This window comes from Mytilus galloprovincialis, chromosome 9, assembly GCF_965363235.1.
Source record: "Mytilus galloprovincialis chromosome 9, xbMytGall1.hap1.1, whole genome shotgun sequence".
In the NCBI taxonomy this organism is placed as follows: Eukaryota; Metazoa; Mollusca; class Bivalvia; order Mytilida; family Mytilidae; genus Mytilus; species Mytilus galloprovincialis.
This window is the reverse complement of record NC_134846.1, coordinates 52,380,160-52,394,471: the sequence shown is the minus strand read 5'-3', so window position 1 is coordinate 52,394,471 and position 14,312 is coordinate 52,380,160. Positions and strand designations below refer to the sequence as shown.

The following is a 14,312-nucleotide window of genomic DNA, read 5'->3' as shown; positions in this document are numbered from 1 at the left end:
ATAACGTTTTTGATCTTAGCGTCACTGATGAGTCTTATGTAGACGAAACGCGCGTCTGGCGTATTAAATTATAATCCTGGTACCTTTGATAACTGTTTACACCACTGGGTCGATGCCACTGCTGGTGGACGTTTCGTATCACCAGTCCAGTAGTCAGCACTTCGGTGTTGACATGAATATCAATTATATGGGCATTTTGTTACAAAACTTTGAATTTTTCGAAAAACTAAGGATTTTTTTATCCCAGGAATAGATTACCTTAGCTGTATTTGGCACAACGTTTTGGAATTTTAGGTCCTCAATGGTCTTCAATATTGTACTTGTTTGGCTTTATATTTTTTTTTATCTGAGGGTCACTGATGAGTCTTATGTAGGCGAAACGCGCCTCTGGCGTATTAAATCATAATCCTGCTACCTTTGATAACTGGTTTTATTGTTTTGAACCGCGAATCATTTGATCTAGTCTTTTGAACATACCAGTATGGCGTCAAATGCCCTGAACTTGAACATCAAACATTTAAAAAAAAATTTAGCCTCAGAATGTAATATAATTTGAAAAAAATATAATTTTCAGGTGAAAAGTGTGAGTGTTTTGTGTTTTTAAGAGACTAGATCAACGATCCGCTGAATTTTTAGCTTACATGATGGAAGTGTTGACCATAAGAGAAAAGGGTTTAACAACTTAGATATTATTAGTGTACATAGTGTAATAGTGATCTAAACGATATATATCGGGTCAGTAAATTCCATATGGAGTTATAGCGTAGCTCGAATCCCCATATGGAATTAACTGACCCCATATATATCGTATTAATTCAGAAGCACACTGTGTAACGAATTTATCTTACCGACTATCTTACCATGCGGTATATAGACTAGCGGACTATCAAAGCGGTCAAGTCTGCAATATTAAGAACCTACTGATAAATGCCAACAATAACAATTTGTAAGCTTTTAATGTGTTTTGTGGATTTATTTCAATCGTTCATCATCAATTTCTACGATTATCGAAGCCTTTCAGATTTTTTTCTCAATAAAAGGACGTAACATCAGTACTTTCCGTGTATCGAAATAAACCACGCCTACTAACCCAAAATAAAATATACACGGTCTCCATGGATTGCAAAACTTGATATCAACTCTCGCTATTTCATTTAATTAGTAATAATTAACTCGCTGAAGTCTCAATAATTACTTCATTGAAATTAAATGACTCGAGTTTATATCAACCAATATCAAATTCTCATTCGTTATGAAACCTATCAGTATCGTAGCCATACATGCATCATAAAGTGAACTATGCAAAGCCGGAACATGCATCATTCAGTTGTCTTTCAATTGCGATCCATGGTCAATATCGAGAATGACTATTTAAGCCAAACAGACCGGCTGCATCTGCAGATGTCTTAAAATTTTAAGTTAATTTAGGGCTACCGTTTCCTATCACAAATGTATCTTTTATTTGTCTGATTATCTACTGGTAAAAGTGATGTTTATGTTTTCACGAGAAACCTTGGTTTATTTTTGACATTCGGCAAACACCTGGGGTTAAGTATTTAATATAAACCGAAAGTTTTTGAATTAAGTGATGTCATAATGTTACATATAATACACTTATCAATCCGTTATTGTTCCTAATAACTGGATAAGACTCATCAATATTTAAACAAGTAAAGTTTATGTCAGCGAGTCATTTTAGAGAAAACAAAAGGAACATTTCGAGACATTATGCCTACTTCTAAATCGACCCAAATCTAAAACGTTTTGAATAGTTGTTAGCAGAGACTATTTAACGAGCTTCATTCAAAATCCACAGTTTTAGAATCCTATTAACAAATCAATCTCAGGCAGTGGTAATGACAGACAAGTTTGCGTTTTAACTATTTATATGACGAGCAAATACATAAATATATCTCACATGCACCAATCACTTACTTTTTTGGTATCCAAAAGTGTGCCTGTAGTTCTTGAGAATGAATGACCTTGCCAGTCCTGTAGGTCTGAACTTGTTGGTTTGCTTTATTAACATTGCAAATACTGCAGACATAACTATGATCTATTTAATAAAACACAAATTATCAACTATTATCCGTAATTCTCAATAAGGTGCATTCAGACAGTAATGAATACGGGTCATAAAAACACAAACGAGACAAATTTTCTGCATCAGAAGCAAATTTCGACATTTTATGTCTCGTCTAAGATGATTAGAAGATTTAAATACTTAAACAAAAGTTAAAGAGATGATCAAACGAAAATATAGTCAAATCCGGACAAAGAATCAGGTTGACATGAGGGAGATTTATTCTTTAAGTTAAAATGCCTTTTAAAACAGCAAATTTAAAACAAACAATATACGTACTTTAAATTCAGTACAATCGTACAATTGCTACTAGGCTTCTGGTACTCTTGGGGACTAGGAGTGTACCATTAGATATATTGACACATTGTGTGTAACAAACATGGTAAAATCAACGTTACCAATTTTAACGAACGCATGGGCATGTTTTCTAAATGATCCCGATATATTTGACAATATTCGAAAAATATTTGAAAAAACAATTTCCACTTTCATTGGCCACTAATGTGGTAATTTAAAATATACAAAATGTTGAAGAGAACAAAACACAAATTGGACTGAACTGGATTAGAAAATCCGTCTACTTTTAACTGATGATCAGTAAATTAGTTACAACAATGAAAATATATATCTTGAATTTGTTAAACTATATGTTACTTACCTTCAATGGATCCAGTAGAAAGATCGAGCTAAAGAAAGACAGGAAAAACTGTCCCAGCCATTTCTCAGACTTGTTTTGCCCCCATTCGACGCTATAAAGAGACAAGAAGACGGAACATGCTCCTATTCCTGATAGTGCCAAAATCCATGCTATATATTGAAACCAATATGGAAAAATAGTACTTTCAATGTTAAAAAGTCCCTTTGAAACGAGAGCTTTCTCTAAATTACGACTATCTGCCATTAATCTATCCAACCAAAAATCCAATACCGGTATTCTATATTTTCGTGAAGTATCTTTAGTATCAGTGTTGTTTTTCCTGTGTTTACTTTTACTGAACATCAAAATTACTAATACGGTGGTAGGTGTTGAAATCAGAGCAGATATTAATGCAATGTAAATTGCTGTCAATGAGAATGAAAAGGGACCAACACGAATATTTGATCCAGCATTTGAATATTCGTCTTCGTCACGAAAATATATTGCATTTCCTATCATTGTTAAAAAAACAAACAACAGGAAGCATGTAAGTCTCTGACACCTTGTATAATGGCTGCTTGTTGGCCGGAAGAATATTGAAATCCACATATGGTTATCAGCTAAGTTTTCTTTTATATTAAGGTAAAACATATTTAAGAAAGTGGTGACATTTTCTTTTCCACAAACTGGAAGGACAGCATCTACACTGCTATCAACTGTATCTAAGCATAGCCATTTACCACATAGGAAAATAAACCTGAAATGTACATATCAAAGTTCAATTGAATTCATACAATTTATTTACTATATTGGAATAAACAAAAATGTGTCCATAGTACACGAATGCCCCACTCAAACGTTCATTTTCTATGTTCAGTGGACCGTGAAATTTTGCATTAAAATTAGGCAGATCATATCACAGGGAACATGGGACATAAGTTTGAAGTTGATTGGACTTCAACTTCATCAAAAACTTTCTCGACCAAAATCTTTAACCTGAAGGCCTCAGAAACAATTATTCTTCCCCTTGGCTACAATGCATTTTTAGTTAAAGTCAAATTGAATTAAAAAATTTGCACCGCTACAAACATGAAATTAATTTAACTGCTTATAGACCATTATTATTCTAATAATTCCCAGGACAATCCATCACTGCTTTTTCTTTTGAGGGCCATATTAGCATGCCAATGGTAGGATTTGAATCTTGAATAAATTACGAAGGCTGATTTCTACCCTGCTTTCATTTTGGCCAAATCACTACTTTCACTTTCAACAATAATTTTTTTCCACATGTTTTACTTATTTCAATATATATGCAACTGATAGGACAACTTAAATAGTAAACATTTTAAAGAAAACAGTAGACAGATTACTTGGGAAGAAATACCCCATATAATAATTGGGAACTATATTCCACGAACAAAGGGAATTAATTGTGATCTGAGGCCTGAAGAGGGACGGTTAGACGAACGGACGAACGAACGAACGGACGCACAGACCAGTAAACATTATCGTATTCAAAAGGTTAAAATACATTCTAAACTATCTGATGCATATTGTATTATTCATACTTGTTGAATCAGTAGGATTTGAAATAGATTCCTGCGGGTTTGTTAGACGACAAGCATTAATAGTAATTTAAGAAAATGTCATGTAGAAAAAACTAATCTGTCCAATGTTTTCCTTGATTTGCCCTTAATATAATATTATATACCTTGATTTAAATATTACCTTTCCCTCTTTTGTATGTCTTCGACATCAACGCGGTTTAAATACCATGACGAAGACTCGCCTTCACCAGAATTGTCATGCCATATGTACACATAGCTCAAGTCTCCTAACGGATATGGTGTTGACATTAGAAAATGTACAACACTTGCAGTTGGTATTTCCTGAAACAAAAATTAAATATTTGAATATAACGACATATTTGTCTTTCTTTAAATTGCCAATGAAAAACCGTAAAACCATTTCAAAATGCTTATTGAGTCCATACAGGGATAACTTATTCTGTTTTATTGTATTTTAAAATTTCATATAACTATGACATCGAAAAACAGAAAGTGATTCTTCAATTGTTAAACAGTTTGATTTCAATTTCAATTTATACATAATTCATGCCCTTCACCAGGCAACAATTTTTTCTAAGAACTTGGAAAGCTGATAAACGTTAATTATGTTTCTGTAAATTTTAATGTTGGCGTCCTCGTTGAAAGCATCTACCCCATCGAACTTGAAATAAATAATACAACAGATACAGTTAAGTTTCTTCATATCGAGCTTAAGAATAAAACGTTATGACAAAAGAAATGAATCTAGGAGTTTTCCACTTCCATGTAGCAATATTCCAGCAGCGATATGGAAAATGTTTGGCACAGAGGTCTCTGCTTACAAGTAATCTAAACCAAACAATTGCAAGAGTTTCAAGTGGTGATTTTTTCTATTTCTTCAAAAAATGTACAGAAGCCATCACGAGTTGGTTGACATCTGTTAAGCTGTATATAAACTGTACATCTGTAAAGTTAAAATTGAGAAAGGAAATGGGGAATGTGTCAAAGCGACAACAACCCGACCATAGAGCAGAAAACAGCCGAAGGCCCCCAATCGGGTCTTCAATGTAGCGAGAAACTCCCGCACCCGTAGGCGTCCTTCAGCTGGAAAGTTGCATTTAAACGGTTTATATACAGCTTTACAGCTGAACAGTTTGTGTACAGCTTTACAAATGTACATTTGATACACAGCTTTGCAGATGTACAGTTTATATATTTGATATGCATTTTTAGAACTGTACATCAATATTACATGGACTCAAGTAGCTGTGTATCTTTGTAAACTTTAAATATCTGGCAAAATAAGATACGACAAACTGTGAAATTGAATTATAAAGCACAATTTAAAGTTTTCTTTTAAATGATGACGGTTTGTACTTGTTTGGCTTTATAAATCTTTTCATAACAGCATCACTGGTGAGTCTAATGTAGACCAAACGCGCGTCTGGCGTACTTAATTATAATCCTGGTACCTTTAATAACTAATTAAGTAAAGGAATAGAAGTTCCCCTATGTTCAGATCTCACAAATAGGTTACGAATTTATATAACAATGAAAGAAGTCAGCTGAAGCCCGCCTCAAGGTGCTGGATTTTCTCGCTTTGTTGAGGACCCATTGCTGGCCTTAGGATGTTTTAGCTCTTTAGTCGTATTATTGTCTCATCGACACATTCCGTTTTCATTCTCAATTTTAAAATATGTGTGATTCGCATCAAATCCTGACAGAGCGAGATAAGGTGCGTAAACAGGGTAATGAGATTGGATCATAATCGAATCAAAACCATGAATCATATATGAAAACAATGTGAAGTGTGAAAATTTCACTGTTTTGAACAAAGAAAACAGGCTTACCGATCTTAAACCATCGGATAATTCCCGTATCCCTGTATCTTCATCTTTTCCATGCACTATAAAGCCTATCCTGGACTTGGTACCTGCCCCTCTTTTCATTCCTGTATAAACAGTTACAAGGTAATAATATGTGTCGTCCACGAAGTTGTCAACTAAAGGTGTAACTCCGAGCTGAAAAATCAAAAAAAATCTGGCTGAATTTATTGTTTATACATTTAAGTAATATTGTAAGTTTTATTAGTATTAATTGGATTGCACCACTGATTACTAAAGACTTCAAATTAATATTAAGTTCATACTAGATAAACGACGTAATCAAAATATTTCTAAAATACGTCATGCACAATGATTCTTCATTGTGTTTTCACACAATTATTTTTTGTAAAAACTGCAGAAACAGAAAAAAAGAAATAGTGTTCTTGTTCTTTAATGCATTTGGTTTTGACTCTTTTAGGTTGCACTTTGTAAATACAGCTGTTTCTCAAACCACGCCTCTTATTCGGCGATCTTGAATATTCATAAAAATTTAATTTTGTTTAAATACTGGCTCCCTGTTATGCTCTCTGTGTTCCATCTCACAGAGACATCACTTGGGAATGTTACCAGTAAATATACATGTGCGTATTGTTTACATTGAAATCTGGGGCAACCGTTCATTCTAGTTAGGGGTAGTTAAGAAAATTAGTGTAAATTTAAACTCTGAAAAGTTCAAGGCATATAAACGTTAAAAAAATGCCACACAGACCTATATTTTGACCTTTGAAAAAAGTTGTAGTGCATATGAACTTTCAATTCTAGGATAAGACTTTTTTCAAAACTTCATAGTTAAAGTGGTACAGTTTTAGCCGTAAAAGGAGTTCCTATTGGAAATTGCATTGTCAATATTCCCAGAAATGCAACATTTAATATAACTACTGTTTTACAAAATATAAATCAGTGAAAAGAACTTTACCCTAGAAATATCTCTCTTATCTTGATGTCTCGCCCAAATTAGTAACAGTACGTAAATCACTAATATCGTTATAAGAGTCCCGATCACAGGACCTTGATTTGTTATATCAAAACGTAAGAAAACTGTGGAGAAGTCGATTGTATTTGGCGCCACATAAAACGTGTTACCAAATGTTAAACCAAAAGCTGGACGACAGGTACATTCTATGATATCTTGCCTTGGAAACCAATCCATCTGAAAATAACCAACACAAAATTTATATCAATATCATATATTCAAATTGCATTTTTCTAATTGATCCGTTACAATCTTAAGGAAGTTACTTGCATTATAAAGATTACACATACCTTTACAGTGAAAGCTTAATACGTAAATGATTTAAATAAAATTATTTTTCATAGATTTTTTATCTTGTAAGTTTTTCTGAGATTTTTTTTTAGAATGCCAATTTAGAACGCAACTGAAAATAAAAGTTATGAACTGTCGCCTGCGTAGCTTTTCATGTTATTTGCCTGTTTCAGGACAAAAATTTAAAAACGATTAGTACAACCAAATGCATACAACAGCAAACAAACTCGCAGTAACTTATCTTAGTCCGTGTTATACCTCAGATGGGGCTCAGTCTTTGTCATATCTTGACCCACATCTAGCCTTTATTCATAATTGCCAGTTGAGTATTTTACTTAACGAGAATTATATGATCTCAGCTTTCCATTTGTGAACTTTCCATTGCTATATAGCATAATTCAGCACCTGGATATGGAGTATATATCTCCCAGGTATTTCAAAGACGCTGTTCCATATAATGATGTACGAACGCCAGCATGTTCCAATTATGGTAACCACAATCGCGTCCTCTGTTTATATTTTTTTTTTCGATTATGACACTCTCGGATGCGACTTAACTTTGCACTTGTTTGACTTTATAATTTTTTCTGGATTTTCTTATCTTATCTAGACGAAACGCGTGTCTGGCGTAATAAATTATAATCCTGGTACCTTTGATAACTTTTAACATCACTGGGTCGATGCCAGTGCTGGTGGACGTTTCGTCCCCGATGGTATCACCAGCCCGGTAGTCAGCACTTCGGTATTGACATGAATATCAATTATATGGTCATTTTTATAAATTTCCTGTTTACAAAACTTTAAAAATTTCGAACAAGTAAGGATTTTTCTTATCCCAGGAATAAATTACTGGAATTTTTGGTCCTCAATGCTCTTCGACTTTGTACTTGTTTGGCTTTAAAACGTTTTTGATCTGAGCGTCACTGACAAGTCTTATGCAGACTTAACGCGCGTCTTGCGTATTAAATTATAATCCTGGTACCTTCGATAACTTTTTATCATCGACTTTTTGTTTGTTATGGTTATACGACGGATGTGTTAGTTTATCAGTTTTATTTAACCTTTCGGAGCACGTACGATCACCCTGGTTTTTCGTAGGGTTTGTCTTATTCTTGGGTTTCTCGTGTAGTGTTTTGTACACTGTTTGTATTTTCGTCGTTTTTTGTGGACCATTGGGTTTTCTGTTTTACTTTAACGTATGGTGCTCGATTGTTCACTTTGCATCTTCTACTTCTTTTTTCCATTAATAGAGGTGCTTACATCGAAGTTATTGAACAAAAGGTTACTAATCGGCAAGTTAAAGTCATCCCTTTACAAATATTGCAATGGTTTTCACCATAATGTCGTTTTCTTTTCCTTGACATCACTAAATGTGTCTTATTATCAAATGTGAACTGTTTTGAGCAGCACGACTGGTTCTCACCTTAATATAAGTTTGTGGCGTGGTGTATTCTTTTTGTTTGTCTGCTCGTTGTTTTCATTTTAGTCATGATATTGTCAACCTAAGGACCTAATTGTTCCCAAGTATATTGTGTCTATTATTGTATTCCATTGATATTCAGTCATATCTTTAATGCGTATAAGTTAGGTAAAAAAACACACAAAAATCAAAACGCATCCATATGTGTTAAATACAGTTTTGCGTCGTATTGTTACATTAAACTGATTTGTTTTAATTATTTCATTAAATAGACACCACTTTAGTATAGAATTTTGTAAAAAAAACTACACCACAAATATCCTACAAGGGAAGGAAACAAGGAAAAAAAAACTTAAGTCTAATATTTAACTGGAAAATATTAAATTAATAAGTACACATTCATTTGTAAACTTAGACATTGTAAACAGACTAATTATTATGATGTACCAACATAGAACAAACCTGAGATGGACCTTAGAAGTTATATACAGTAGATGCATAATGATGCTTGCTAATACTACATGTACAACAACATTCATGAATTTGTAAAATTTCAATAAATGTGCACACACTTACTTCATTAGTATTACATGTTTTGTGTATATTTGCTTTTTGTATTCTCAAATTTTTAAGGTTTGTTTATTCAAAATTCAAATCTGGACTATTCTTATTCGTTTATATTAATACATTTAATACTGTTTTTAAATATTTAAAATTAGTCTTTTTTTATTACATTTGTTTTACAGTCGAAACTGACTTATGAATATAAACTTTTTATTGGAAAGCCCTGAGCAGCATTGCAAATCCTTACAATGTGTCTTTCCCTTTCTTGTCGCGAGTATATGTTAATTTCATAAATATCAGTCACAAAATCTGCCTTTTTTTCTGGAAAAAAAAGACAAAAACTCAAATTTTAGTCATTTCAGTATATTTCTACATTCAAATCCTGTGGCAACAGTAAAAACATTTGAAGATATAAGATTGATTACCTCACAGTTGATTGAATCCCACGATTGTCTTTTTGGATCCCACTCTTTACAATTTGATGTCACTATGCGCAAATTATACGGCATCAATGCTGGTGCTGATATGTTGTATGACCCATTAGCATATCTTCCGGTGATTGGTTCCCATACATAACCAAGGGATCCAAAAACTGTCAACCGAAGAAAAAAAATCTCACTTCTCTTTTTTATTTATCAAATCGACGTTATTACATATCACGTCATGTACTTTTACTTTCAATGTAAGATTAAGTAGACAATGATAACAGAACATTTAGTTAAGTAAATTAAATTACACATATCTTAGACGGTGATAGAGTAGATTGTTAACCATTAAAAAAAAACCACTATGTTCTCGGGCAGCAGTTTGCTGTATAAACCTTTAAGCTATATGTGTTAGTTTTTTAATATCATTTAAAGTCAACTTAATGAGGTCGAGAACTCTAGATTTCTTTACGTCAGAATATATTTGCATAGTAATTTCCTAAACACAAGGCCAATACGGCCTTGAAAAACTGACCAATCGACTCAATGAGCTACAATGCATTGTGGACTACTACGAGTTTACTACAACCGGAAAACACGTGGAATTAGTGGAAGAACTGTCAACTAATATAGTGTCTGGGATTCTCAAAATATATGTTTTTGTTCTGCGAATGTGATTATTGTTAAATATATAACATAATCTTCAATTTGCATGCTCAGATCAAAAAAGTATTGTTTACGGGCTTCACTATTCGACTTTCTTTTTCGCCTTGTTAAAGTTGTTTAACAGGTTTTTTCCCATTGTTATGCATTGTACCTGTGCAATAATTTTATGAAATTTTTTGAGCTCTTTTAAACCTGTATAATGTCTTTCCAAACTCATTTCTGCCTAGAAAAACACGAAAAATTTTATTGAAACACTTCTTTCTGTACTGGATGTGTAAAATGTTTTATCAGGACCTGAACTGAAAGTAAGAACATCATAATATTCAGAATGCTAAAAATAAGTGTTATGAATGCGCAGGGCGGATCCAGACATTTTAAAGGGGGGGGGGGGTCCTAACCCAGGACAAAAAAGGGGGTGGAGTTCCAACTACATGTCCCCATTCAAATGCATTGATCGTTCAAAAAAAGGGGGTCCAACCCCCGGAACACCCCCTTGGATCCACCACTGAGCGGGTACGGTATATAGCTTAATAAATTTTGTATAGCTTCATCCATCGATAAAGTCCGTTTGTTGTTAATTTTATCATAAAATATACCTCAGAGGTTTTTTATCGTTCGGCTACTGTCATGTTGACGTATGTGAAATATCTCAAATATTTATAGCCTCTGGATCACAGTAGGTGCCATACTACCTATTATTTTTATTCTAAAACGTGCTTTGTATGTAGAAATAAGAAGATATGAGGTATGAGTGCCCAATGAAACATTTCAAAAAAAGACATAATCTAGTAAAGTAAGCAGTCATAGATTCAATGCCGAAAAGTACGCTTAAAATGACCCAAAAATTACTTGTGTAAAACAATCCAAAAAAAAAAAAAAAAAAAGAAAAAAAAAAAAAAGAAAAAAAAAACAACGGCCCAAAAAGGAGAAGAAATCTGTCTAAAAAATAAAAACTAAAAACGTATATAGGTTTGTATATATAGGAGCCTGTATTTCAGTGGTTGTCGTTTGTTTTTGTGTTACATATTCGTTTTTCGTTTATTTTTTCATATAATTTAGGCCGTTAGTTTTCTCGTTATTATTATTTTACATTGTCATATCGGGGTCTTTTATAGCTGACTATGCGGTATGGGCTTTGCTCATTGTTGAAGGCCGTACGGTGACATATAAATGTTAATTTCTGTGTCATTTTGGTCTCTTGTGGATAGTTGTCCTATTGGCAATCATACCACATCTTCTTTTTTATATTAGATCCAAAGATGCAATTTTCACAAAACATCAAATTTTCCACCTCGTCGCACATACATATGGATAACATCATTACAGCTTATTTCCTAATGCGTGTAGAGCAAAACTTTGGTTAGCTAGCTTGCTTTGTTTGTATATTGTACAATCATATTAGAATAACAACCAATTAAATTCAAATATAAAATATACAAGTTAAACTATGCCTATATATATTGTTTAAAGATGTCAATCTTATTTTCAAAGCTTGAATAAACAACTATACACACAAAGTAAGCAAGCCAACCAAAATTTTACTTTGCAAGCAGTAGGAAATCAGCTGTAATGATTTTATTCAGTTTGGCGAATGTCCTAGCCAGTTAAAAAACGAAAACAAAATGAAACTGCAGTTGCTGACTTCACTACCTTCAAAACAAAGGGAACAGTTTGGAAGTCTCATATACTGAAATGTAGAAATGTGACAAAAATAAATACATTAGTACTTATAGATTTTGTTAACACTGCCATGTATGTAAATATTTCTTCGCCTTTTTTACGAACACAAAATTTAAGGATAACACATTTGCCTTTAATTATCAATACGGAAATTGCTGTACTCGTGAGTATCAGCACCGGCTGTTATCGACGGCTTACTTTACACAAGGTAATTGTAATTGTGTTTTTCGCTGTTGTTTCGTTGTTGTCTGGTGGACGAATACATGAATTCTCCGTGCCATCATCAAACATATTAACGACTATATATCCGGTAATTCAAACCCTTTTGTCTTCGGATAGAAACAACTCTTCGTTAATCTGAGCATGGAAGGAATATTTTGTATCACTAACTATAAATGAGGATACACAAAATGAAAAACTAAGCGAAATTGTGAATCCCGCATTGCACGAAAAAATGTGTTGTATTTCAGTAAATAACACGTGTTCTCGGTTGATTGTAAACACGTAGTAGTCCATCATGCATTGTTTCTCATTGAGTGGATTGGTCAAAAACCAAGGTAAAAATAAATTGCGTCACATGTAAATAAACAATAACATGTGCGAGAACATAAGTATGCTAATTTATGCATTTCCATATAAGGTAGTGGTCCCGACCTGTTAATACATGTGTAGCATCACGATTAAATTTTTTCACTTATTTTAGTCTTTTACCGTTAGAGCATCTAACACAATTTCTATAGGAAATACGATTTGTGTTTGTTCTAGTCCGAGATTACTCTTACGTCCAACGGCTGTTTTGCCAGGCGAGCTGGGGCCGTGGGACGTCAGAGCTCGTCCCATATCAAAAAGTGGATAATTGCCCGTCCAAAATAGATGCGCTGCTTCGTCGCTTCTGGTCCCAACTAACGGCCTTGGAATTATATAAATCGGGTATCAATTTGTTCAGTTTTCATTTATCTCTTCATCTATGTAAGCTTCACCTACCTACAACCCTTTATTTTCTCATATTTAAACAGTTTTCACAGTGACCCATCGATTTCTGCAGTTTGACTTTCATTTTCAAAGATTATCACGTGACCAAGAGAAAATAGTGATGATCTATGCAAATGACCATAATTTAACACCTCGTTCATTTACGATGCAAGTAATCTCAATGTCCGAGAGCTTCCGACTGTTATCGTGGTTGGCACTAAATGCTTAATACCGATCTCCTGTAAAGAAGGTGAAAAATCGAGGTTGGCCACTAAATGTTAAACATCGATCTCTAATAAAGGAGGTAAAAAAGTATAAATATTTGCATATTTGAGTCTCGAGGTCGCAAAATCTTTCGTAACTTGACGTCCTTCTGAAAATAAAGTTTAAAATGTCTGAATCGATGGGTCACTGTGAAAACTGTCTAATTATGAGAAAATAAAGGGTGGCAGGCAGGTGAAGCTTACATAGATAAAGAAATAAATGAAAAATTACCAAATTGATACCCGATTTTTATAATTCCAAGGCCGTTAGTTGGCACCAGAAGCGACGAAGAAGCGCATCTATTTTGGACGGGCATATATCCACTTTTTGATATAGGACGAGCTCTGATGTCCCACGGCCCCAGCTTGTCTGGCAAAACAGCCTTTGGACGTCAGAGTAATCTCGGACTATGTTTGTTCCTAATGTCTTACCCACTTTACTGTTTGCATGCAGGCCAACATGCATCTCTCCCGTTGAAGAAATCAATTGAGGAGGGAGGCATATCATTCTGTCATTGTCAGGTGATGTTCTTCCTTTGGCGTCATAATTTAAGTGAGTTGGCTGGGAATCGAATTTGACATAGACGTCATATGACGTAACATAATCTGGAACGCCCTGCACTGGAAGAACTGACACACACACGTAGTCTCCATTGTCACGATAGAAAAATGAGTGGTAAAAGAAATTAGAAGCATCCCCTTCCGTGAACACAGGTAAGTTCTGAGGAAATTGCAAAGCTCGAGTTGTTTGGTTTTTTATAACTTTGCAATTGGTGGGAATGAAATTTTTATTATTTCTATTTTTTAAAAACAATTTATGGACGTCTGACGTTATTAATGCTGTGTCTGTACTACCGGCTATATACACATTTTGTGGGAATTCTGCAATCTACAATACAAAA

The 14,312-nt window shown here is 33.9% G+C and overlaps 1 protein-coding gene across 1 annotated transcript; it reads right to left on the bottom strand.

The window, feature by feature from the left end:
- Nucleotides 1–1,927: 1,927 nt before the first annotated feature.
- On the bottom strand, nt 1,928–14,285 carry LOC143046573 (polycystin-1-like protein 2). The gene is made up of 7 exons (XM_076219732.1): nt 13,843–14,285; nt 9,830–9,996; nt 7,073–7,306; nt 6,121–6,291; nt 4,452–4,612; nt 2,742–3,477; nt 1,928–2,056 (listed from the first exon to the last, which is right to left on the bottom strand). Exons 1-7 carry the CDS (start codon nt 13,916–13,918, stop codon nt 1,928–1,930), a joined length of 1,674 nt encoding a protein of 557 aa, XP_076075847.1. The 5' UTR covers nt 13,919–14,285.
- Nucleotides 14,286–14,312: the final 27 nt, after the last annotated feature.